This window comes from Bombina bombina, chromosome 5 (genome assembly GCF_027579735.1).
Source record: "Bombina bombina isolate aBomBom1 chromosome 5, aBomBom1.pri, whole genome shotgun sequence".
Classification (NCBI taxonomy): domain Eukaryota; kingdom Metazoa; phylum Chordata; class Amphibia; order Anura; family Bombinatoridae; genus Bombina; species Bombina bombina.
In genome coordinates, this window is record NC_069503.1 from 59,921,784 (window position 1) to 59,945,589 (window position 23,806).

Here is a 23,806-nt window from a genome sequence, read left to right on the forward strand (position 1 = left end):
CAATTTTATTCATTGCGGAGGTCAGATGAACGTGTGAAAAACACGGTAGAGATTGAGAATGTATTTTCCTCTGATTTTTCCACCTATACACTAAGCAAACTGTTTGAGCACATGGAGTCTCTCCTAGAGAAAGAAGTAAGACTTAAATGGGACATTTGGACACTGCAAAAGTATCTGAATCAGGGTATGATACCCAGGGGCCTGAGGGTCAACAAGTTTCCCACCTTTGTGGTGGAAGACGAAGAGTTCATAAGGGTCTGGAATGGGGTGCTTTCAGATTGTTCACTTAAACTGATGGGAATGTTAATTGAATTTAAATCCAAGCTGCTAGTTACTGTTTCGAAAGAAATTGATGTTTTGCAAATTGAATTAAATGTGCGTAGCAAAGAGTTACAATTTAAGAAATTTGATTCAATACTGCAGGTTACATTGGCAGAATCAAAGGCATTAATTATGGAGATTAAGCATGATAAATATTTGAGGGATTTAAGTGATTACGAAAACAATAAAATCTACATTTGGAATAGAAAACTAAGAACAAGCTATGGAAGGGAAAATGATCAAAAAAGGTTCCCCAAAGGTAAAAAATCAGGCAAGAAACAAAATAAACAAACTTTTAAATCAAAGAAAGTAACCTTTAATGAGAGTGAGGCTGAGTCCTCTGGGGATTGCTCCACTTCAGGAGAAGAGGAGGACGCAGCCAGTAATAAGGTCATAACTTTTAACTTAGATCAAACATTAGCCCCCATAGCTAAGACCAGCACAGAAATGAGCACTTCAAGGTATCAGCAAAATTATGCAAATGAAGTAAGTTCTGGGACCCATAGGGAAGAAGAAAGATCAGATGTAGCGCATGTTTTTTCAAAAGTCCCAGAAGGATTCGAAGGGGGGGGGAAACGCTATAAAAGGGAAAGGGATTCTAAAAGGGAACCCATTACAACAACGACAACCCCCCAGGAGAGGCAGATCAAAAACCAAGTATCAGTAAATTCTGTGATTAATCTGTCGTCACGTCCACTGAGTGCTATTGAAACCAAGGTCTTAAATTATGGCCTAAGCTTTGTGCCAGCTGACACATTTAATTTATTCCAAACCTTGGTGGACGTGAACAGACTGATCAGGAATCTTACAGTAAAGAAATATTTTGCTAAAGGTGGCACAGAGATGAGTCAGGATAAAACTGATGATAATAAATCCCTTTCAAACACAACATTCACATTTCAAGAGGCATGTGATTTGGAGGCACTGGAAAATTTGTACTTTGAGAGTGATAACAATGAGACATATACAGATACAAATAAAGTATCAAGTGGCCCTCAGTTTTCAAGTGCCTCTAAATTTTATCCCTTACATATAAGGGGAAATATTCTTGAACAATTTCAAAGAAGAGTGGAGAGGGATTTAACGAATTTAGCTTATGTTGCCAAGCAATATGTGCATCCAAATTTAAATAAAGAAGAACTTTCAGCACTAAACAGTCTCAAGGGAGATAAAAATCTGGTGATTAGATCAGCAGACAAGGGTGGGTCTGTGGTTGTCATGGACAAAAGTTTCTTTGTTCAAGAAGCACTACGACAACTTTCAGACCCACTCCAGTATACACTTTTGTCGCATGATCCCACAGTAAGATTCAAGCGTGAATTATTGCACTTAATTGACGATGGAAGGGAAGCAGGCTTTATAAATGAGAAAACAAGTGAATTTTTGATAGTAGATTCTCCGATAAAGCCGGTTTTCAATTTCCTTCCCAAGGTGCATAAGTCCTTAACAGATGTTAAGGGCCGTCCCATCATTAGTGGCATAGGCTCTATATTGGAGCCTATGTCACAATGGTTAGATTCCATCCTACAGCCAATGGTATCTAAGTTGTCCAGCCATTTGAGAGACACTAAGCAACTTCTGATTTAACTTGATTCTGTCTTCTGGCAAAGTCATTACAGTTGGCTGTCCATAGATGTAACTTCCTTGTACTCATCTATACCCCATGACAAGGGTCTAGAAGCATTATCGTTTTTTCTGAAAAGGATGACTGAGTATAGTCCCCAGCTTTGTAGTTACATCCTGAATGTAACAGAGTTCTTGTTAACTCACAATTTTTTCATGTTTGAGGGAGACCACTACCTCCAGAGATGTGGGACAGCGATGGGGGCCAAATTTGCCCCCTCCTATGCCAACCTGTTTATGGGTTAGTGGGAGCTGTCCCACATCTATGGAGATAGTGGACCCTGGAAAGCCAAGATAAATTACTACAGGAGATATATAGATGATCTTCTGATCATCTGGGAAGGAAGTGAATCAGAAGCTGAAGACTTCCTAAGGCATCTCAATAACAATACAGCAGGGATCAAACTAACACATGAGTTTAATATCACACAGCTCAACTATCTAGATGTAACACTGATGAGTAAAGAAAACAAAGTGTTTACAAAAGTGTTTAGAAAACCTATCTCAGGAAATACTCTGCTCCACGCGAAAAGCAACCACCCTAAAAGGTTTTTTTTGATCTGTTACAAAAGGGCAGTTTATACGTTTGAAGCGTAATTGTACAACTCAGGAGGAATTTGACATACAGGCTTCAGAACTAGAGGACCGCTTATGTCAAAGAGGTTATAAAAGAAAGGAAGTGTCTATTTCTAGATTAGAGATAGCCAAAAGAGACAGGTCACAATTTCTCAAAAAAGAGAAGCCCTGGAAAAAAGATGCTTTTGAAGGTGTTTCCTTTATCACTAGATATAGCAACCAATATCATCAGATCTGCAATATCATACGGAAACATTTCCGTATGTTATCGGCTGATGATGATCTTAGTGATATTGTATCAAAGGGGTGCAGGTATGCATTCAAAAAAGGGAAAACACTAGCAAATATTCTAGCTCCCACACAAATAAGCACCACAAAACTGGACCAATCATCCTGGTTAAGATTTAAAGGAGTCTTTAAATGTAGCTATACATCATGTATAGCCTGTGGATTCTTACAGTGTGGTGAAGGTTTCTCAAGTACAGTAACAGGGGAACAATTCAGGCACTATTCATGCCTGAATTGTCGAGCCACGTATGTGGTTTATTTGTTGACCTGTGTACAATGTGGAGTCCAATACACAGGACTCACATCCAGAGAAACACGGGACAGAATACGTGAACATATAAATAATATAAAAGCAGGGAAATTGACAACACCATTAGTGCAGCATTTTAAATTGACACACAGTAAGAATGCAGACACAATGAGATGGACAATCATTGAACAAGTAACCTGTAAGGCAAGGGGTGGAGACAGGGACAAACTTCTAGCAAAAAGGGAGGCCTTTTGGATACACAGACTCAGGACTAGAATCCCCACAGGTCTGAATTCAGAATTCGACATAATCAATTTTTGGGAATAAAGATTCTTGGATCTGTGTATCCAGGGGCATCCCCTGAGCACGCCTTGAAAGTAAATCCAAATTCAGAGACTGAAGATTAAAATTTAAAATTTGAAATTTAAAATTTGAAGTTTAAATTTGGAATTTAAACGAAGTATATTTGGAGCACATGTATAAGTTTATTTATTTATTTATTTATTAATCTAATTGAATTATGTTTGGCAACATAAGTCACCAGCATAGGGACATTAAAGTAATGTATGCAAAGAAAGTCTTATGTAAGTCTTTGCATATGTGAGCAGATTATTTAGTGTTTTTCATTTGACTCATATCTCTTACAGTTCATAAATGGGACTTAAAAACCTAGGTAGAAAGGCTTAGGGTAATAATAATAAAAAATAAAAAAATAAAAAAAATAAAAATGATAAGGATATTTTGACAGACTGTGTAATTAAGATAAAAAAGTCAACGGAAATGTAAGGACTTGAATTATAATATTCAGACTACAAGTCAATTGTTAGTCCCAACTGAGAATTCATCTGAGCAAAAGCAATTGGATAAAGTTTATATTACTTACTTACTATTGTTTATCAAACATATATGGAAAATATTCTATATTGGTGTATCTGTATAACAGGTGTGTTCTCAGAAACCTCCCAGGATAATTGTTTTATCCAATCACAATTTAGCACAGTGGATTTAAAGGTGGATTGGGATTATGAGCATTATGCTACGATTACGGCCAGTTAGGCTGAAACGCGTCAGCAATAAGCTCTTTGGGTGATTTCTATACACACCACAATGTCCTTTATTGTTGTGAAATAATGCTTCTGGAAGGAATATATTGTGACCTACAATAAAAGTTTTTAACAAGTACCCTGGTGCAGCTCATCACTTTGTTGTTCTGTAACCGCTATTGATCTAGCCAGCACCCATCGGACAGTTCTGACAGCTGATAGAACAGCTGAGGAGGAGGAAGCTGAGAGTAAAGATTCCGGTGACGTCAGACGCCAAGTTACCGCGAGTGGAGAGGGACCCAGGAGGAGAGCGGAACACAAGCCGGAGGCAAAAAAGAAAAAAAGGGGCTCTGATCTGCATCATCCCACTGCCCCGGAGGAACGAGGAAGCTCTCTGAGGACGGGCCAGTCTCTGCGAGTAGCGGAAAGCGGCAAGAACCGGGGAATATTCTCTGAACAGGGGTGAGTCTATTTACAAGACAACTCTATCTTGGTACATTTCAAGTTTGGGATTATCTAAAAATGAAGTGAATAGACTGGGCGGTTATATCAGGTGCTCACACAACCTATGACTAAGAGTGAGTCTCTGTCCAGTGAATTATTGTAAGACTTCTAACATCACTAGGGAACTTCTGTTGCCCCTTGATGGCTGATGTAAGCCACAGTCGTGTATATTGTCCGACTGAGTATGATGTACCTCAGAGTTGCTAACTGAGGCCAAGTCTGAAGAGCATGGAATATCACTCCCAGAATATTTATTAGAAGGAGGGTCTCCTCCTAAGTCCACTATCCCTGAGCCTTCAGGGAGTTCCAGACTGCATCCCAACCTAAAAGGCTGGCATCCATTGTAACAATTGTCCCATCTGACCTGCGGAAGGTCATACCCTTGGACAGATGGACCCGACATAGTCACCAGAGAAGAGAATCTCTGGTCTCTTGTTCCAGGTTCAACAGGGGGACAAATCTGTGTAATGCCCGTTCCTCTGACTGAGCATGCATAGTTGCAGCGGTCTGAAATGTAGACGTGCAAACTGTACTATGTCCCTTGCCGCTACCTATTAAGCCGATTTCATTCATGTACTGAGCCACCGAAGGGCGCGGATGGGATGAAAAACACGGCAGAAATTTAGAAACTTTGACAACCTGGACTCCGTCAGGTAAATTTTCATTTCTACAGAATCTATCAGAGTCCCTAGGAGGGAAACCCTTGAGATTGGGGATAGAGAACTCTTTCCTTGTTCACTTTCCACCCATGTGATCTCAGAAATGCCAGTACTACGGCCGTATGAGACTTGGCAATTTTGATGTTTGACGCCTGTATCAGGATGACGTCTAACTAAGGGGCCACTTCTATGCCCCGCGGCCTAAGGACCACCAAAGCAACCCCAGAACCTCAATAAAGATTCTTGGGGCTGTAGATATCCCAAAGGAAAGAGCTACAAACTGGTAATGCCTGTCTAGAAAGGCAAACCTGAAAAACGAAGGTGATCTTTATGCATCACAATGTGAGGATAAACATCCTTCAAATCCATTGTAGTCCTCTATTGACTCTCCTGGATCATAGTTAAGATGGTACGAATAGTTTCCATCTTAAATGACGGAATTCTGAGGAATTTGTTTAAGATCTTTAGATCCAAAATAGGTCTGAAGGTTCCCTCACCTTGGGAACCACAAACAGATTTGAGTAAAAACTCTGTCCCTGTTCCTCTCTTGGAACTGGATGGATCTCGTACACAATGTAAGAATGCCTCCTTCTTTATCTGGTTTGCAGATAATTGTGAAAGGCGAAATCTCCCCTTTTTTTTGGGGAGGAATCTTTGAAATCCAGAAGATATCTCTGGGATATAAATTCCAATGCCTAGGGATCCTGGGCATCTCTTGCCCACGCCCGGGCGAAGAATGAAAGTCTGCCCCCTATAGGATCCGTTACCGGATAGGGGTCCGTTCCTTCATGCTGCCTTAGAGGCAGCAGCAAGCTCCTTGGCCTGCTTATCTTTGTTCCAGGTCCAATTGTCTCCAGACCGCCTTGGACTGAGCAAAAATTCCCTCTTATTTTGCCTTAGAGGAAGTGGATGCCACACCTGCCCTGAAGTTTTAAAAGGCACGAAAATTAGACCTTTTTTTGGCCCTTGATTCCTATCCTGAGGAAGGGCATGACCTTTTCCTCCAGTGATATAAGCAATAATCTCCTTCAAACCAGGCCCGAATAGGGTCTGCCCCTTGAAGGGAAGTTAAGTAGCTTATTTATTAAAGTCACGACAGCTGACCATGATATAAGCCATAGCGCTCTGCGCGCCAGTATAGTAAAAAACAGAATTCTTAGCCGTTAGTCTAGTCAAATGAACAAAGGCATCAGAAAACAAAGGAATTGGCTAGCATAAGCTTGTCAAATATATTCATCCAATGGAGTCGCTAACTGTAAAGCCTCATCAAGAGACTCAACCCAGAACGCCGCAGCAGCAGTGACAGAAGCAATGTATGCAAGGGGCTGCAGGATAAAACCCTGTTGAATAAACATTTTTTATCCATTGGATCTAAAAAGCACAACTGTCCTCGCCAGAGGTAGTGGTACGCTTAGCTAGAGTAGAAACTCTTCTCTCCACCTTAGGAACTGTCTGCCAGAAGTCCCGTGTTGTTGGTAACTATTAGAAAACATTCTTCTAAAAAATAGGAGGGGAAGAGAACAGCACACCGGGTCTATCCCATTCCTTATTAAAAAAATTTTTTTTTATAGTAAACCTCTTTAGGTATTGGAAAAACATCAGTACACACCGGCACTGCATATTATTTATCCAGTCTACATAATTTCTCTGGCCCTGCGATTGTACACATTCATTCAGAGCAGCCAAAGCCTCCCTTAGCAACAAGTGGAGGTTCTCAAGCATAAATTTTAAATGTAGAAATATCAGAATCAGGTTAAATCATCTTCCCTGAGTCAAAAAAATCACCCACAGACTAAGCATATTGTGAGGTAGTATCATACATGGTTCTTAAAGCGTCTGTATGCTCTGTATCTACCCCCAGAGCTATCTGCTTTCCTTTAATTTCAGGTAGTCTGACTAATACTGCTGCCAGAGTATTATTCACCACCTTTGCCATGTCTTGTAAAATAAACGCTATGGACGCCCTTGATGTACTTGGCGCCATTTGAGCGTGAGTCCCTGAAGCGGGAGTCGAAGGGTCTGACACGTGGGGAGAGTTAATCGGCATAACTTTCCCCTCGACAGAATCCCCTGGTAAAATAAACACTATGGGTGCCCTTGATGTACTTGGCGCCATTTGAGCGTGAGTCCCTAAAGCGGGAGTCAAAAGGTCTGACACGTGGGGAGAGTTAGTCGGCATAACTACCCCCACGACAGAATCCTCTGGTGATAATGTTTTTAAAGACAAAAAATGATCTTTATTGTTTAACATGAAATCAGTACATCTGGTACACATTCTAAGATGGGGTTCCACCATGGCTTTAAAACATAATGAACACAGAGCTTCCTCTATGTCAGACATGTTAGAACAGACTAATAATGAGACTAATAAGCTTGGAAAACACTTTAAATCAAGTTAACAAGCAAATATATAAAACGTTACTGTGCCTTTAAGAGAAACAAATTTTGTCAAAATTTGAAAAACAGTGAAAAAAGGCAGTAAAACAAACGAAATTTTTACAGTACATGTAATAAGGTAACAGAGCATTGCACCCACTTGCAAATGGATGATTAACCCCTTAATGCAAAAAACAGATTAAAAAAACGACAGACGTTTTTAAAAACAGACACAACAAAACTGCCACAGCAGAGCTGTGGATTACCTTCCCTATAAACGATTTTGGAAGTCTTTTTAGCCCTTTAGAAATGTCCTGTAGTATTCATGGGACTGCAGAGGGAATCTGGATAATTCATTTTGTAATTTTAACAGTGGGAAGCTTCAGTTAACTGTTTCTATGCAAAATTTAAGCCAGCCATGTGGAAAAAACTTAGGCCCCAATAAGTTTTATCACCAAACATATGTTAAAAACGATTAAACATGCCAGCAAACGTTTTAAAACACATTTTTACAAGAGTATGTATCTCTATTAATAAGCCTGATACCAGTCGCTTTTACTGCATTTAAGGCTATAACGACATTACAGTGTTATCACCAATGTACGTTAAAAAATGATTAAACATGCCAGCAAACGTTTTAAAACACATTTTTATAAGAGTATGTATCTCTATTAATAAGCCTGATACCAGTCGCTATCGCTGCATTTAAGGCTTTACTTACATTACTTCGGTATCAGCAGTATTTTCTTAGTCAATTCCATTCCTAGAAAAATATTTTACTGCACATACCTTATCTGCAGGAAAACCTGCACGCCATTCCCCCTCTGAAGTACCTCACTCCTCAGAATGTGTGAGAACAGCAAATGGATCTCAGTTACGTCTGCTAAGATCATAGAAAAACGCAGGCAGATTTCTTTCATGTAATTAGCAAGAGTCCATGAGCTAGTGACGTATGGGATATACATTCCTACCAGGAGGGGCAAAGTTTCCCAAACCTTAAAATGCCTATAAATACACCCCTCACCACACCCACAATTCAGTTTTACAAACTTTGCCTCCGAGGGAGGTGGTGAAGTAAGTTTGTGCTAGATTCTACGTTGATATGCGCTCCGCAGCAAGTTGGAGCCCGGTTTTCCTCTCAGCGTGCAGTGAATGTCAGAGGGATGTGAGAAGAGTATTGCCTATTTGAATGCAGTGATCTCCTTCTACGGGGTCTATTTCATAGGTTCTCTGTTATCGGTCGTAGAGATTCATCTCTTACCTCCCTTTTCAGATCGACGATATACTCTTATATATACCATTACCTCTGCTGATTCTCGTTTCAGTACTGGTTTGGCTATCTGCTATATGTAGATGAGTGTCCTGGGGTAAGTAAGTCTTATTTTCTGTGACACTCCAAGCTATGGTTGGGCACTTTGTTTATAAAGTTCTAAATATATGTATTCAAACATTTATTTGCCTTGACTCAGAATGTTCAACTTTCCTTATTTTCAGACAGTCAGTTTCATATTTGGGATAATGCATTTGAATTAATCATTTTTTTCTTACCTTCAAAAATTTGACTCTTTTTTCCCTGTGGGCTGTTAGGCTCGCGGGGGCTGAAAATGCTTCATTTTATTGCGTCATTCTTGGCGCGGACTTTTTTGGCGCAAAAATTCTATTTCCGTTTCCGGCGTCATACGTGTCGCCGGAAGTTACGTCATTTTTTGACGTAAATTTCGCACCAAAAAATGTCGGCGTTCCGGATGTGGCGTCATTTTGGCGCCAAAAGCATTTAGGCGCCAAATAATATGGGCGTCGCTTTAGTCTCCTCATTATTTAAGTCTCATTTTTTATTGCTTCTGGTTGCTAGAAGCTTGTTCTTTGGCATTTTTTCCCATTCCTGAAACTGTCATTTAAGGAATTTGATCAATTTTGCTTTATATATATGTTGTTTTTTCTCTTACATATTGCAAGATGTCTCACGTTGCATCTGAGTCAGAAGATACTACAGGAAAATCGCTGTCAAGTGCTGGATCTACCAAGCTAAGTGTATCTGCTATAAATTTTTGGTACCTGTTTCTCCAGCTGTTGTTTGTATTGCATGTCATGACAAACTTATTAATGCAGATAAAATTTCCTTTAGTACTGTTATATTACCTGTTGCTGTTCCGTCAACATTTAATTTTCAGAGTGTTCCTGATAAACATAAGAGATTTTATTTTTTAAATCCATTTAGAAGGCTATGTCTGTTATTTCTCCTTCTAGTTTACATAAAAGTCTTTTAAAACTTCTCTTTTTTTCAGATGAATTTTTAAATGAACATCATCGTTCTGATACTGATAATGGTTCTTCTGGTTCAGAAGTTTCTGTCTCAGAGGTTGATGCTGTTAAATCTTTTTATTTGTTCAAGATGGAATTTATTTGTTCTTTATTTAAAGACGTATTAATTGCTTTTGATATAGAGGATTCTGGTCCTCTTGATACTAAATCTAAACGTTTAAATAGGGTTTTTTTTTTAAATCTCCTGTAGTTATTCCAGAAGTGTTTAATCTCCCTGATGCTTTTTCTGAAGTAATTTCCAGGGAATGGAATAATTTGGGTAATTCTTTTACTCCTTCTAAAACGTTTAAGCAATTATATTCTGTGCCATCTGACAGATTAGAGTTTTTTGGGGACAAAATCCCTAAGGTTTGGGGCTGTCTCTATTCCTGCTAAAATGTACTACTATTCTTACGGCAGATAGTACTAAATTTAAGGATCCTTTAGAAAAGAGAATTGAATCCTTTCTAAGAAAAGTTTACTTATGTTTAGGTAATCTTCTTAGACCTGCTATACCGGATGTTGCTGCAGCTTCATTTTTTTGGTTAGAAGTTTTAGCGCAACAAGTATCAGATCATAATTTTATAGCATTATTTTTATTCTATAACATGCTTATTGGTGATACCATCTTTGATATCATTTGAGTTGATGTCAGGTATATGTCTCTAGCTATTTTAGCTAGAAAAGCTTTATGGATTTAACTTGGAATGCTGATTTGTCTTCTAAAGTTAACTTTGTTTTTCCCTTTCTTTCCAGGGTAATAATCATTTTTTCGTTCTTTTTCTCATAATAAGGAGCAAAAGCCTGATTCTTCATCCTCAGGAGCGGTTTCAGTTTGGAAACTATTTCCAGTTTGGAATATATTCAAGCCTTATAGAAACCTATAGTCAGCTCCTAAGTACCCATGAAGGTGCGGCCCTTTTTTCCAGTTCAGCTGGTATGGGGCAGATTATGTTTTATTCAATGGAGTTTGGATCAATTCCATTCTCAAACTCTGGTTTCAGAACATTGTTTCAGAAAGGTACAGAATTGGCTTCAGTTAAGGCCTCCTGCTAAGAGATTTTTTTCTTCCCGTGTCCCAGTTAACACAGCAAGGCTCAGCATTTCTGAAATGTGTTTCAGATCTAGAGTTGGCTGGAGTAATTATGCCAGTTCCAGTTCTGGAACAGGGGCTAGGGTTTTATTGTATCTCTTCATTGTACCAAAGAAGGTCAATTCCTTCAGACCAGTTCCGGATCTATCAATATTGAATCGTTATGTATACCAACATTCAAGATGGTTACTGTTGGACTATTCTGCCTTTTGTTTAGCAAGGGCATTTTATGTCTACTATAGTTTTGCAGGATGTGTATCTGCATATTCCGATTCATTCAGATAACTTTTAGTGTTTGAGATTCTCTTTTTAGACAAGCATTACCAGTTTTGTGGCTCTACTGTTTGGCCTAGCCTCAGTTCCAAGAATTTTTTTCAAAGATTCTCGGTGCCCATCTTTCTGTATTCAGAGAACAGGGTTTTTGTATTTCATTATTTGGACGATTATCTTGGTATTTGCTCAGTCTTTTCATTCAAAGAATCTCATGCGATTCGACTTGTGTTGTTTCTTCAAGATCATGGTTGGAGGATCAATTTATCAAAAAGTTCATTGATTCCTCAGTCAAGGGTAATCTTTCTGGGTTTCCAGAGAGATTCAGTGTCCATGACTCTGTCTTTATCAGACAAGAGACGTCTAAATTGTTTTTAGTTTGTCGAAACCTTCAGTCACAATCATTCCCTTCGGTAACCTTATGCATGGAAATTCTAGGTCTTATGACTGCTGCATTGGACGCAATCCCCTTTGCTTGTTTTTCACATGCGACCTCTTCAGCTCTGTATGCTGAATCAATGGTGCAAGGATTACACAAAGATATTTCAATTTATATCTTTAAAACCGATTGTTCGACACTCTCTAACATGGTGGACAGATCACCATCGTTTAATTCAGGGGGCTTCTTTTGTGCTTTCGACCTGGACTGTAATTTCAACAGATACAAGTCTCACAGGTTGGGGAGCTGTGTGGGGATCTCTGTCGGCACAAGGAGTTTGGGAATCTCAGGAGGTGAGATTACCGATAAATATTTGGAACTCCGTGCAATTTTCAGAGCTCTTCAGTTTTGGCCTCTTCTGTAGAGAGAATCGTTCATTTGTTTTCAGACAGACAATGTCACAACTGTGGCATACATCATCAAGGAGCGACTCACAGTCCTCTGGCTATGAAAGAAGTATCTCAATTTTTTTGGTTTGGGCGGATTCCAGCTCCTGTCTAATCTCTGCGGTTCATTTCCCAGGTGTAGAAAATTGGGAAGCGGTTTATCTAAGTCGCCAAACGTTGCATCCGGGCGAATGGTTTCTTCACCCAGAGGTATTTCTTCAGGTTGTTCAAATATGGGAATTTCCAGAAATAGATCTGATGGCGTCCCATCTAATCAAGAAACTTCCCAGATATCTGTCCAGATCCCGGGATCCTTAGGCGGAGGCAGTGGATGCATTATCACTTCCTTGGAAGTATCATCCTGTATATATCTTTCCGCCTCTAGTTCTTCTTCCAAGAGTAATCTCCAAGATTCTGAAGGAATGCTCGTTTGTTCTGCTGGTAGCTCCGGCATGGCCTTATAGGTTTGGTATGCGGATCTTGTCCGGATGGCCTCTTGACAGCCGTGGACTCTTCCGTTAAGACCAGACCTTCTGTCGCAAGGTCCTTTTTTTCCATCAGGATTTCAAATCCTTAAATTTTAAGGTATGGAGATTGAACGCTTGATTCTTGGTCAAAGAGGTTTCTCTGACTCTGTGATTAATACTATGTTACAGGCTCGTAAATCTGTATCTAGAGAGATATGTTATAGAGTCTGGAAGACTTATATTTTTTGGTGTCTTTCTCATCTTTTTTCTTGGCATTCTTTTAGAATTCCGAGAATTTTACAGTTTCTTCAGGATGGTTTAGATAAGGGTTTGTCTGCAAGTTCCTTGAAAGGACAAATCTCTGCTCTTTCTGTTCGTATAAAAGCTTTGGTTCGTATAAAACCTGTCATTAAGTCAATTTCTCCTCCTTGGAGTTTGAATTTGGTTCTGGGAGCTCTTCAAGCTCCTCCCTTTGAACCTATGCATTCATTGGTCATTAAATTACTTTCTTGGAGAGTTTTGTTCCTTTTGGCCATCTCTTCTGCCAGAAGAGTTTCTGATTTATCTGCTCTTTCTTGTGAGTCTCCTTTTCTGATTTTTCATCAGGATGAGGTGGTGTTGCGAACTTCTTTTGAATTTTTACCTAAAGTTGTGAATTCCAACAACATTAGTAGAGAAATTGTGGTTCCTTCATTATGTCCTGATTCTAAGAATTCTAAGGAGAAATCATTGCATTCTTTGGATGTTGTTAGAGCTTTGATATATTATGTTCAAGCTACTAAGTCTTTCCGAAAGACTTCTAGTCTATTTGTTATCTTTTCCGGTTCTAGAAAGGCCAGAAAGCTTCTGCCATTTATTTGGCATCTTGGTTGAAATCTTTAATTCATCTTGCCTATGTTGAGTCGGGTAAAACTCCGCCTCAGAGGATTACAGCTCATTCTACCAGGTCAGTTTCTACTTCCTGGGCATTTAGGAATGAAGCTTCGGTTGATCACATTTGCATAGTTGCAATTTGGTCCTCTTTGCATATTTTTACTAAATTCTACCATTTTGATGTATTTTCTTCTTCTGAAGCAGTTTTTGGTAGAAAAGTATTTCAGGCAGCAGTTTCAGTCTGAATCTTCTGCTTATGTTTTTTATTAAACTTTATTTTGGGTGTGGATTATTTTCAGCAGGAATTGGCTGTCTTTATTTTATCCCTCCCTCTCTAGTGACTCTTGTGTGGAAAGATCCACATCTTGGGTAGTCATTATCCCATACGTCACTAGCTCATGGACTCTTGCTAATTACATGAAAGAAAACATAATTTATGTAAGAACTTACCTGATAAATTCATTTCTTTCATATTAGCAAGAGTCCATGAGGCCCACCCTTTTTTGTGGTGGTTATGATTTTTTTGTATAAAGCACAATTATTCCAATTCCTTATTTTATATGCTTTCGCACTTTTTTATCACCCCACTTCTTGGCTATTCGTTAAACTGAATTGTGGGTGTGGTGAGGGGTGTATTTATAGGCATTTTAAGGTTTGGGAAACTTTGCCCCTCCTGGTAGGAATGTATATCCCATACGTCACTAGCTCATGGACTCTTGCTAATATGAAAGAAATGAATTTATTAGGTAAGTTCTTACATAAATTATGTTTCTTCTTCCAAATACTGCCTGAGATAAACAGCACACTCCAGTGCCATTTAAAAATAACAAACTTTTGATTGAAGAATAAACTAAGTATAAATCACCACAGACTCTCATGACCTCCTATCTATGTTGAGGCTTGCAAGAGAATGACTGAATATGGCAGTTAGGGGAGGAGCTATATAGCAGCTTTGCTGTGGGTGGACTCTTGCAACTTCCTGTTGGAAAGGAGAATATATTCCATAAGTAATGGATGATCCGTGGACTGGATACACTTAACAAGAGAAAAGAGAAATAGGTTTTTTTTTCCTATAGACCAATCATTGCAATGAAATGGAGTAATAGAGAAAGTCATACTTGAAACTGTTTATAAGCAAACAACAAGGCAGTCGTTGAAATAAGTATTTTGTTTTAAAAATATTTAAATCACACCCTTTAGTTGCAAATCACAATTGACTACACAGCAATGCACCCAGCCTCAGTTATACGTATCAGTAGTTTGCAATTGCTAAGGATTTATATGTTTACAAGACAGCTTTGCCCCCAGTTGTGTCACCCACCTACATTAGCCTAAAAAAACACTTGTGCCCCTTCAGGCAGGACACTACCCCATGGTCCACCTCCGTGCTGACTTCCTCTGCTGGCTTCTCTGCTCTCCACGTCTATCTCTGAGTCCCCGGCTAGAGAGGAGGAGTTAGGAGTAGGATGAAGTGGGGGAAGAGGATGGAAGGGCTGCTGTGGCCCATGTGATCATGCCATGCACGCTTCTCTAGCCTGCAGCTACCAACACTGAGCTAGGAGAGAGGGGGCGGTCCCAATCCTACTGTAATCAATATGCAACAGCAGAGAGACGCTCTAAATCTAAAGTGATAAAACTTTACTGCAATCTGCTCTGACCTGCTATAACTTTATATTCACCCAATGAATGCCTTGTTCAACCCACATACAAACTCTACTGCATTTATTTTACCCAGCAAACAAACAAAACAAAATTACACTTTAAATGTCCTATACATTTAGTGTCTAAATCCACTGATATATACAACAAACAAATGAAACTGTTTAAACAAAGTAAATAAAACTCACATTTCATAGTGTACTGCTAAATTGCACTAAATTTGTTTCCATTTAAATTGCAGAGAATTGCAGAGAATACCCCTTATCACAGTACAGGGATTTCAATGTTTTGGTTATTTTTGCATCCTCACAGATCTGTCTGCTAAATGGCCAAAACACCCACTGCCCTGAATTTCTGTGTTATTTTAACCTCCAAAGAGAAGTCAGCCTGTAAAAAAGATGTGACATTTTGTTAAAGGTCACAAATATTTAGTAAACCTGTGAACATTTTACAGTTCTTTGGTCTTATGAGAAGACTTCCTTTGATCCTTTCTAGTGTTCTATTCATCTGCCGCTCTGCTCCCGCCTCAGTTCTCCCGCCTCCCAGTCCCTCACCTGCAGTGCTCAAACTCGGTAGCTCGTCCACTGCGCTGCACTCCCTGACTCATGTGTTGCGGCGCTTTTGCTGGCGCTGACTGTGCTCATTGATCTCCTCATGGTACTCTGTGCAGCTTTCGGCGGCCACAACCTAGGCCCGGCCCACTGAGATTTTTCCCGGCATCCCGGCTGCCCAATCCGGCCCTGAGTATGTGCTATTATCAGTTCTTGTGGCTTCTAATTAACATAAAAACATCTAATAGACATATCAAGTTACAGAACATGGCACACATATTACATACCCAGTATACATGTAGGTTATAGTAGCCATTTAAATTAAACTGATTATGATCACGTATGTACCGGTTACTGATATTGGGTCTGATTATAAATGGAACGCAAAATATCACTTTAGTTTAAGCAATATTTGAGCTCCTACTTGTAATAACAATGCACTCAAATGTGCGCTGGTATTACAGGGGAGGTGCAATGCTAACACGACCTCACATTTGTATTGCACTCACGAGAGCATGCTCCAATAGGCTCCAATGAGCCTCGTTCTCATGAGAACTAGCGCAGCGCAGGGGGTAGGTCGCGCAGCGATGGCAGCAAATATAAATATATAAGCATATTTATTAGTTAATATGTGTATTTACACTGTGTATATATATATATAAGCATATTTATTAGTTAATATGTGTATTTACACTGTGTATGTATATATGTAAGCATATTTATTAGTTAATATGTGTATTTACACTGTGTATATATATATAAAAGCATATACAGTATATTTACAGGGAACACACAGTTCCCATAGACCGCAATGTAAAGGCACTTTTCAGTGCTGTCTTTTTTAACACTGCACAGCCGGCAACTTTAACCCCCAAAAACTGCAGTTATTTTTGTTTTGTTTTTAAAAAATGCTATTTTTTTTTATTAAAGAAAAGTAACACTAACATTTAGGGGCATTTGGTGGACATTTATAAAATTAACCAGAGATCTTTTCTCTTGTTAATTTTATAAGCGCTAATTGCTACCATGAGCTCGTGGTAGAACAAATCAGCCGCTTGTAATGGCTGATAACTTATGGGCACATTTGCACATTTTTGTGTGTGCAATAAATTAGTGTTCCACTTGTAGTCTAGCCCATTGTGTCTCATTAAATAAAATCAGTTTACCCTCGGTAATTCCTCTGGTATATAACATGTACAATGCTAAGCATCTATTGCTATAAGAAAAGGTTTATACACATGATGTGCACAATAAATATATCTCCCACATGTCAATCATTTGAGACTGATGTTCTTGTTTATATAATTCTCTAACACTCTATTCATATAAAGACTCCTTTATTCTGTAAATATAATTATTTCCTCCCCTATGTAAAACAAAAGTACAACTGCTAACACTGGCATATTAATAAACAACACTGAGGATGCTTTGGTGGTGAATGGTTGTGTAAACTGGTCAGTATGGGGACAGATCTGTATATTCTTGTGTGGTGTTTGGATTCTATTACATTGATATGAGAGAAACTGAGGTGCACATATATAGAGGAACAAAGGACAGCAGGAGAGCACTTCCAATCTGGGGCTTTTATAACTGGGATTTAGAAAGTATTATTTACAATAGGATCCTTTATAATGGTTCTATTTAGAAAGTTTGTCCTCTTTAGGATAATGGTAAAAAGGTTTGTACACTGTGTAAATAAAGTTTGTGTGTAAATATTTGGTGTTTTGTGATACCTGATTTCAATAAAAACCTTTTTCCCACTTTCTAAACATGTGAAAGGTTTCTTCCCTTGTGAATCCTTTCATGACTTTTCAGACTATTTATTTGTGTAAAACTTTTCCCATACTCTGTACATGTGAAACGTTTTTCTCCTGTGTGAATCCTATCATGAGATTTCAGATGACTCATTTGTGTAAAACATTTTCCACACTCTGTACACGTGAAAGGCTTTTCCCCTGTATGAATCATTTCATGAGTTTTCAGACTATTTATTCGTGTAAAACCTTTCCCACACTCTGTACATTTGAAAAGTTTTTCTCCTGTGTGAATCCTTTCATGAGTTGTCAGACTATTTATTTGTGTAAAACTTTTCCCACACTCTGTACATTTGAAAGGCTTTTCTCCTGTGTGAATCCTTTCATGAGTTTTCAGCTCACTAATGTACGTAAAACTTTTCCCACACTCTGTACATGTGAAAGGCTTTTCTCCTGTGTGAATCCTTTCATGAGTTTTCAGATTATTTATTTGTGTAAAACTTTTCCCACACTCTGTACATGTGAAAGGCTTTTCTCCTGTGTGAATCCTTTCATGAGTTTTCAGCTCACTAATATATGTAAAACTTTTCCCACACTCTGTACATGTGAAAGGCTTTTCTCCTGTGTGACTCATTTCATGAGTTTTCAGATGACACTTTACTGTAAAACTTTTCCCACACTCTGTACATGTGAAAGGCTTTTCTCCTGTGTGAATCCTTTCATGCTCTTTCAGATTACTCTTTTGTGTAAAATATTTTCCACACTCTGTACATGTGAACAGCTTTTCTCCTGTGTGACACCTTTCGTGAATATTCAGATGACTCTTTAATGTAAAACATTTTCCACACTCTGTACATGTGAAAGGCTTTTCTCCTGTGTGAATCCTTTCATGAGTTTTCAGCTCACTAATATATGTAAAACTTTTCCCACACTCTGTACATGTGAAAGGCTTTTCTCCTGTGTGACTCCTTTCATGAATATTCAGATAACTCTTTTTTGTAAAACATTTTCCACACTCTGTACATGTGAAAGGCTTTTCTCCTGTGTGACTCCATGTATGATAATTCAGAGTACTTTTTTCTGTAAAACATTTTCCACACTCTGTACATGTGAAAGGCTTTTCTCCTGTGTGAATCCTTTCATGAGTTTTCAGACTACTCTTTATTGTAAAACATTTTCCACACTCTGTACATGTGAAAGGCTTTTCTCCTGTGTGAATCCTTTCATGGGTTTTCAGATCACTCTTATGTGTAAAACATTTTCCACACTCTGTACATGTGAAAGGCTTTTCTCTTGTGTGAATCCTTTCATGGGTTTTCAGATCACTCTTTTGTGTAAAACATTTTCCACACTCTGTACATGTGAAAGGCTTTTCTCCTGTGTGAACCCTTTCATGAGTTTTCAGATGACTTATTTGTGTAAAACTTTTCCCACACTCTGTACATGTGAAAGGCTTTTCTCCTGTGTGAATCCTTTCATGAGATTTCAGATTACTCTTTTGTGTAAAACATTTTCCACACTCTGTACATGTGAACAGCTTTTCTCCTGTGTGTCTCCTTTCGTGAATATTCAGATGACTCTTTAATGTAAAACATTTTCCACACTCTGTACATGTGAAAGGCTTTTCTCCTGTGTGACTCATTTCATGAGTTTTCAGTTTACTCTTTTGTGTAAAACTTTTCCCACACTCTTTACATGTGAACAGCTTTTCTCCTGTGTGAATCCTTTCATGTGCTTCCAGATTACTCTTTTCTGTAAAACATTTTCCGCACTCTGTACATGTGAAAGGCTTTTCTCCTGTGTGAATCCTTTCGTGGGTTTTCAGACTACTCTTTATTGTAAAACATTTTCCGCACTCTGTACATGTAAAAGGCTTTTCTCCTGTGTGAATCCTTTCATGGGTTTTCAGATCACTCTTATGTATAAAACATTTTCCACACTCTATACATGTGAAACGCTTTTCTCCTGTGTGAATCCTTTCATGCTCTTTCATATTACCCTTTTGTGTAAAACATTTTCCACACTTTGTACATGTGAAAGGCTTTTCTCCTGTGTGAACCCTTTCATGGTTTTTCAGATCACTCATTTGTGTAAAACTTTTCCCACACTCTGTACATGTGAAAGGCTTTTCTCCTGTGTGAATCATTTCATGAGTTTTCAGATGACTCTTTTGTGTAAAAATTTTTCCACACTCTGTACATGTGAAAGACTTTTCTCCTGTGTGAATCCTTTCATGAGTTTTCAGTTCACTCTTTTGTGTAAAACATTTTCCACACTCTGTACATGTGAAAGGTTTCTCCCCTGTGTGGGTCTTTTTGTGACACTTAAGGCTTCCTTTAGATGTGAAACATCTCCCGCATTCTGTACATGTGTGAGGTTTCACAACTGTGTGGTGTTCAAGGAGATGCAAATTACATGTGAAGCTTTTCTCACATTCTGTACATTTGAATGGTTTCTTATTTGTATGAATAATTTGGCTAAACTTAAGATTTTCCCCTTCTTTTAAATGTTTTGAAAACTCAGTAAATGTGTGTGGTTTATCCTCTGGGATAATCATTTCACTAGAAAAGGCATAAATGTTGTCCTCTTGTTTGATGACTAAATTACTCTCTGTACAAAATGATTGCTGTCCAGTTCCTGCCAATTTTCCATCTCCTTTAAATATCTGCTGTGAGTTCCCCAATGTTTGTGAAAAGTCATTAGAGTCTGAGACTATTGGAGTTTGTGGTATCATTCTGATGCTTTCTGTAGTGAAGGATGGGTATGAACTATTCAAGTGATTGTCTACATAAAAAGAAAAGGAATGAAGAAAATAAAGAAAGTTTATTCTTTAAAATGGATTCCATCGTCTTACACAAATTATATTATTTATTTACATTCCATAAAATGGCTTCTGTTTTGTGTTTATTTTTATATTGATTAACCTGTAAATCACAAATTTAAACAAAAAAGACAAGTAATGTAAATATTTCTATATCATAATAAACTAAACCACTGATTACTGATTAAAACAATTTTAGCGCCCCATTAAATAAGGTGCAGGTGGATAATGTTCTCAGCCAGGGAACAAGTACATATGTATTCTGGGCAAGATAGGTGGCATCTACCATCCTTATTTAACATTGCACAAACAACTGCACATACAGCACTGCCCGGCCCATGCTCAACCAGTAGGGTGAGAATATGATGTCTTAATCATCACAGACTAATAATTAGTGTGAGATGTTTTGAAAGGCTAAAGGAGCAGTGATCTTATGATACATCTTAGCTTGCAGTTGTTTAATTTATATAATCAGCCAAAAATGTATTAGTTTAATAAGACTCACTGTGAAATTAAGCACACAAATCAGTGGCGGTTCTGGGGTGGGGAACACTTACTGGTGGAGTTCTGGGTGTTCCACATATGGGAACTAGTGTAGTTATGGGAGTTCCATGAGTTGGGTTAGGGCAGGGGAAGGTAGAGTTGCAGGTGATCTGAGAGCCGGTGTTGACACAAATGTACTTAAAGATGCAGATATAATTATTATAGTTTATACTTGTTTAATGAGGGATCTATTCTATTTTCCCAGTAATTAAAGTCAGCATAATATCTATTTTACTCACCTAACACATATGAGTTCATGCTGATAACAGGCTCCAATGTCTGTGCTCAGGAAGAAGGTTCCCTTATTCACTCCAGTTACATCAATACCTGATATCTCTACGTGCTCTGGCCGTGTCTGTAAAAAGAATATTAAATGGTTAAGACAGATAATAATAAATAATGGTTCTGATTAACTGTACGTATGGTATAATTAAAGGCACACATAACAATTCATGTGATACAGATCAGATGATTAGGTTATTACATAAGTGCTATTGATTCAGCACAGGAATTTAGTACAGTTAGCTCTGTGGGTGTTACAGTTGCACATTAAATATTTATCTTTCCAGAAATTTACAAGTACAGTATAAGCTCATGAGTAGACAATCTATTTATGAGTGGGACAGACCACAACCTTACAAATATATTATAATCATTTTTAATATCATTTATATCAAAGAGCAGCAGTTACACAAATGTTAGATAAGAGTTGTTTATATGTAATTTAAATCTAATACTACAGTATTGATATTGTACTTTCTACAGATCCTCACTGTCAGACATTTTGTATTTACTAAAAATAAAATGTGTAACAAAAACCACACACAAATAGTGATAATAATACAGACCAATATGTAATACCGACCAATATGTAGTAATATATCCAACGTGAAAAGAGTCTTTAATGGAGACAGTACCACAAATACAAATAGTACATACAATGTTCCTCAGAAGGAAGAGAAAGAAACACATCATAGCATAATACTGTGTAATCTTCACTCCCCAGATGTAAGGCTGTAAGGGTTAAAACGTGACCTCTCTGTCCCTTTAAGCCTTTTGCCTATTTAAGGCACCACCCACTAAGAATCAGTGCTGCTTTATTGAGTTCTAATCCTCATTGCTGTGTACACAGACCTCTACAGAGTTTTATGCTCAATTCTTTTGGAAATCATCCTATACTACACTTTTACTTGGAATTCTAAAAGTTGCTCACTAACTTGTATAGTAGATTCTATACTTTCTGGATTATCGTTTCAGGTGCTGCTTCACATCTTCCTAAACAGCCTGTGTGAGAACGGCACTCGATAGCCGTGACGTAATCAGAGGCAGACCTCTGCATCTCTCCCTGCCTGTCAGCTCTAACCGGCTCTCCACGCTACTGTTTGTTTTAACTCACGGTTCCATACAGAGTTAAATATACTAAACAACACAAGGGGAACTTATCTACTCCGGAACATTACTCACAGGTCTGATTAACTTTATCTACTCCAATTTCTTATACTGTGAATTATCGTCTTAACTATCAAGTTTCCTCATTATACAGTTTACCTTATATATTCACCTGTTACGTTTGCCACATTATAGTTTGTGTGATATATCCAATATTTCATTGCTCAACTATAACGCCTTGGCATATATAAAAGTACTAGGTATTACTTTAAAATCCTTTACTGGAATACTTAGCCAACAACAAAACCCTTATCAATCTCATAGGATTACTGTTGTCATTGACATATTTAAACAGTACCTTACAAATTATTACATAATAAAGCAGCCAAATAAGAGATTCATTAAGGGTTTGTTTTGGCCGAAGTTTTCATTAAAACAGAATATCACCATAATTTACTTCCACCATGGAACAGGATCCAATTGGTGAAAGAGTTCAAGTATTGTCTGATAGGCTCGATGCCTTGTCAGGTTCTTTTCATGAGCTACAAGTAGAAAACCAGGCCCTAAAAGCCTGTCTACGAGAGGTATTGGCCCCTAAGCCGAGCCCCTCAGAACAAACACCTGAGCCCTTGGTCTCCCCTCCTGAGAAATTCTCTGGAGACAGAGCCCACTTCAGAGAATTCAGGAATTCCTGTTTATTGTTATTTGACCTAAAACCACGTACATACCCCACAGAGAGGGTTAGAGTCTTAACGGTCATTTCTTATCTAAGGGGTGAGCTCAGGGCTTGGGCTGACTCATTCTATGAGAACCAAGACCCTGTCTTAGGATCTCTTTCAAGTTTTTTCAACCAGATGGCCGCACTTTATGATGACCCCTTCAAACAGGTTTCTGCAGAAAATACCTTAAGGGCCTGAAACAAAAGAAAAATCCAGTGGAAAATTATATCACCCTCTTCAAGATTTCTGCACGTGACTCAGGATGGAACGAGGTGTCCCTTAAGACACAATTTCGTTTGGGGTTAAGTGAATAAATTAAAGATGAATTATCCCGCATTGGTATCCCTGACTCCCTGGAGGAATTTTTCACACTTACAATTAATATTGATAGACGCCTCAGGGAAAGGAGGAATGAAAAAGCTACGAGCTCCAAAGGATATCTCCCAACTCCAACTTACCAGGTGAAGGATAGTGCCCAACCCATGGATATCGGGTTTATGAAGGGACCACTCACCCCCCAGGAAAAAGCCAGAAGAAAAATGCAATGCCTTTGCATGTACTGTGCTTCCCCAGCCCATGAAGTGAAGGACTGCCCTATACTAGCTAAAACTAAGAAGGGTAGGTTGTTAACAACACATACCTCATACGTAATTAAGACAATTAAAAATGCTTACATCACTGTCCCAATTCTTTTACAGTGGGACCACTACCAGACAACCACTGAAGCACTCATAGATACAGGCTCATGTAGAAACTTTATCCATCTAGGTTTTGTGAAATCCAATAAAATACCTTTTGTGTGTAAAAGCAATCCAGTCTCGGTGAAGGTTATTGATGGGTCTTTACTTGCTTCAGGGCCTGTATTACATCAAACTGATCCTATTCAGGTAACTATTAATAA

The 23,806-nt window shown here is 38.4% G+C and overlaps 1 protein-coding gene across 1 annotated transcript in view; it reads right to left on the reverse strand.

Annotated features, from left to right (window-relative positions):
- The window catches only part of LOC128659851 (zinc finger protein 721-like), a 193,908-nt gene extending 172,757 nt beyond the window's left edge, over nucleotides 1-21,151 (reverse strand). The window contains exons 1-2 of the mRNA XM_053713427.1: nucleotides 21,037-21,151; nucleotides 17,542-20,217 (exon numbers count right to left, since the gene is read on the reverse strand). Coding sequence (XP_053569402.1) covers nucleotides 17,542-20,217; nucleotides 21,037-21,055 — 2,695 coding nt within the window. The 5' untranslated portion in view covers nucleotides 21,056-21,151. The remainder of the gene's footprint in view (nucleotides 1-17,541; nucleotides 20,218-21,036) is intronic.
- Between the last annotated feature and the right edge of the window lie 2,655 nt (nucleotides 21,152-23,806).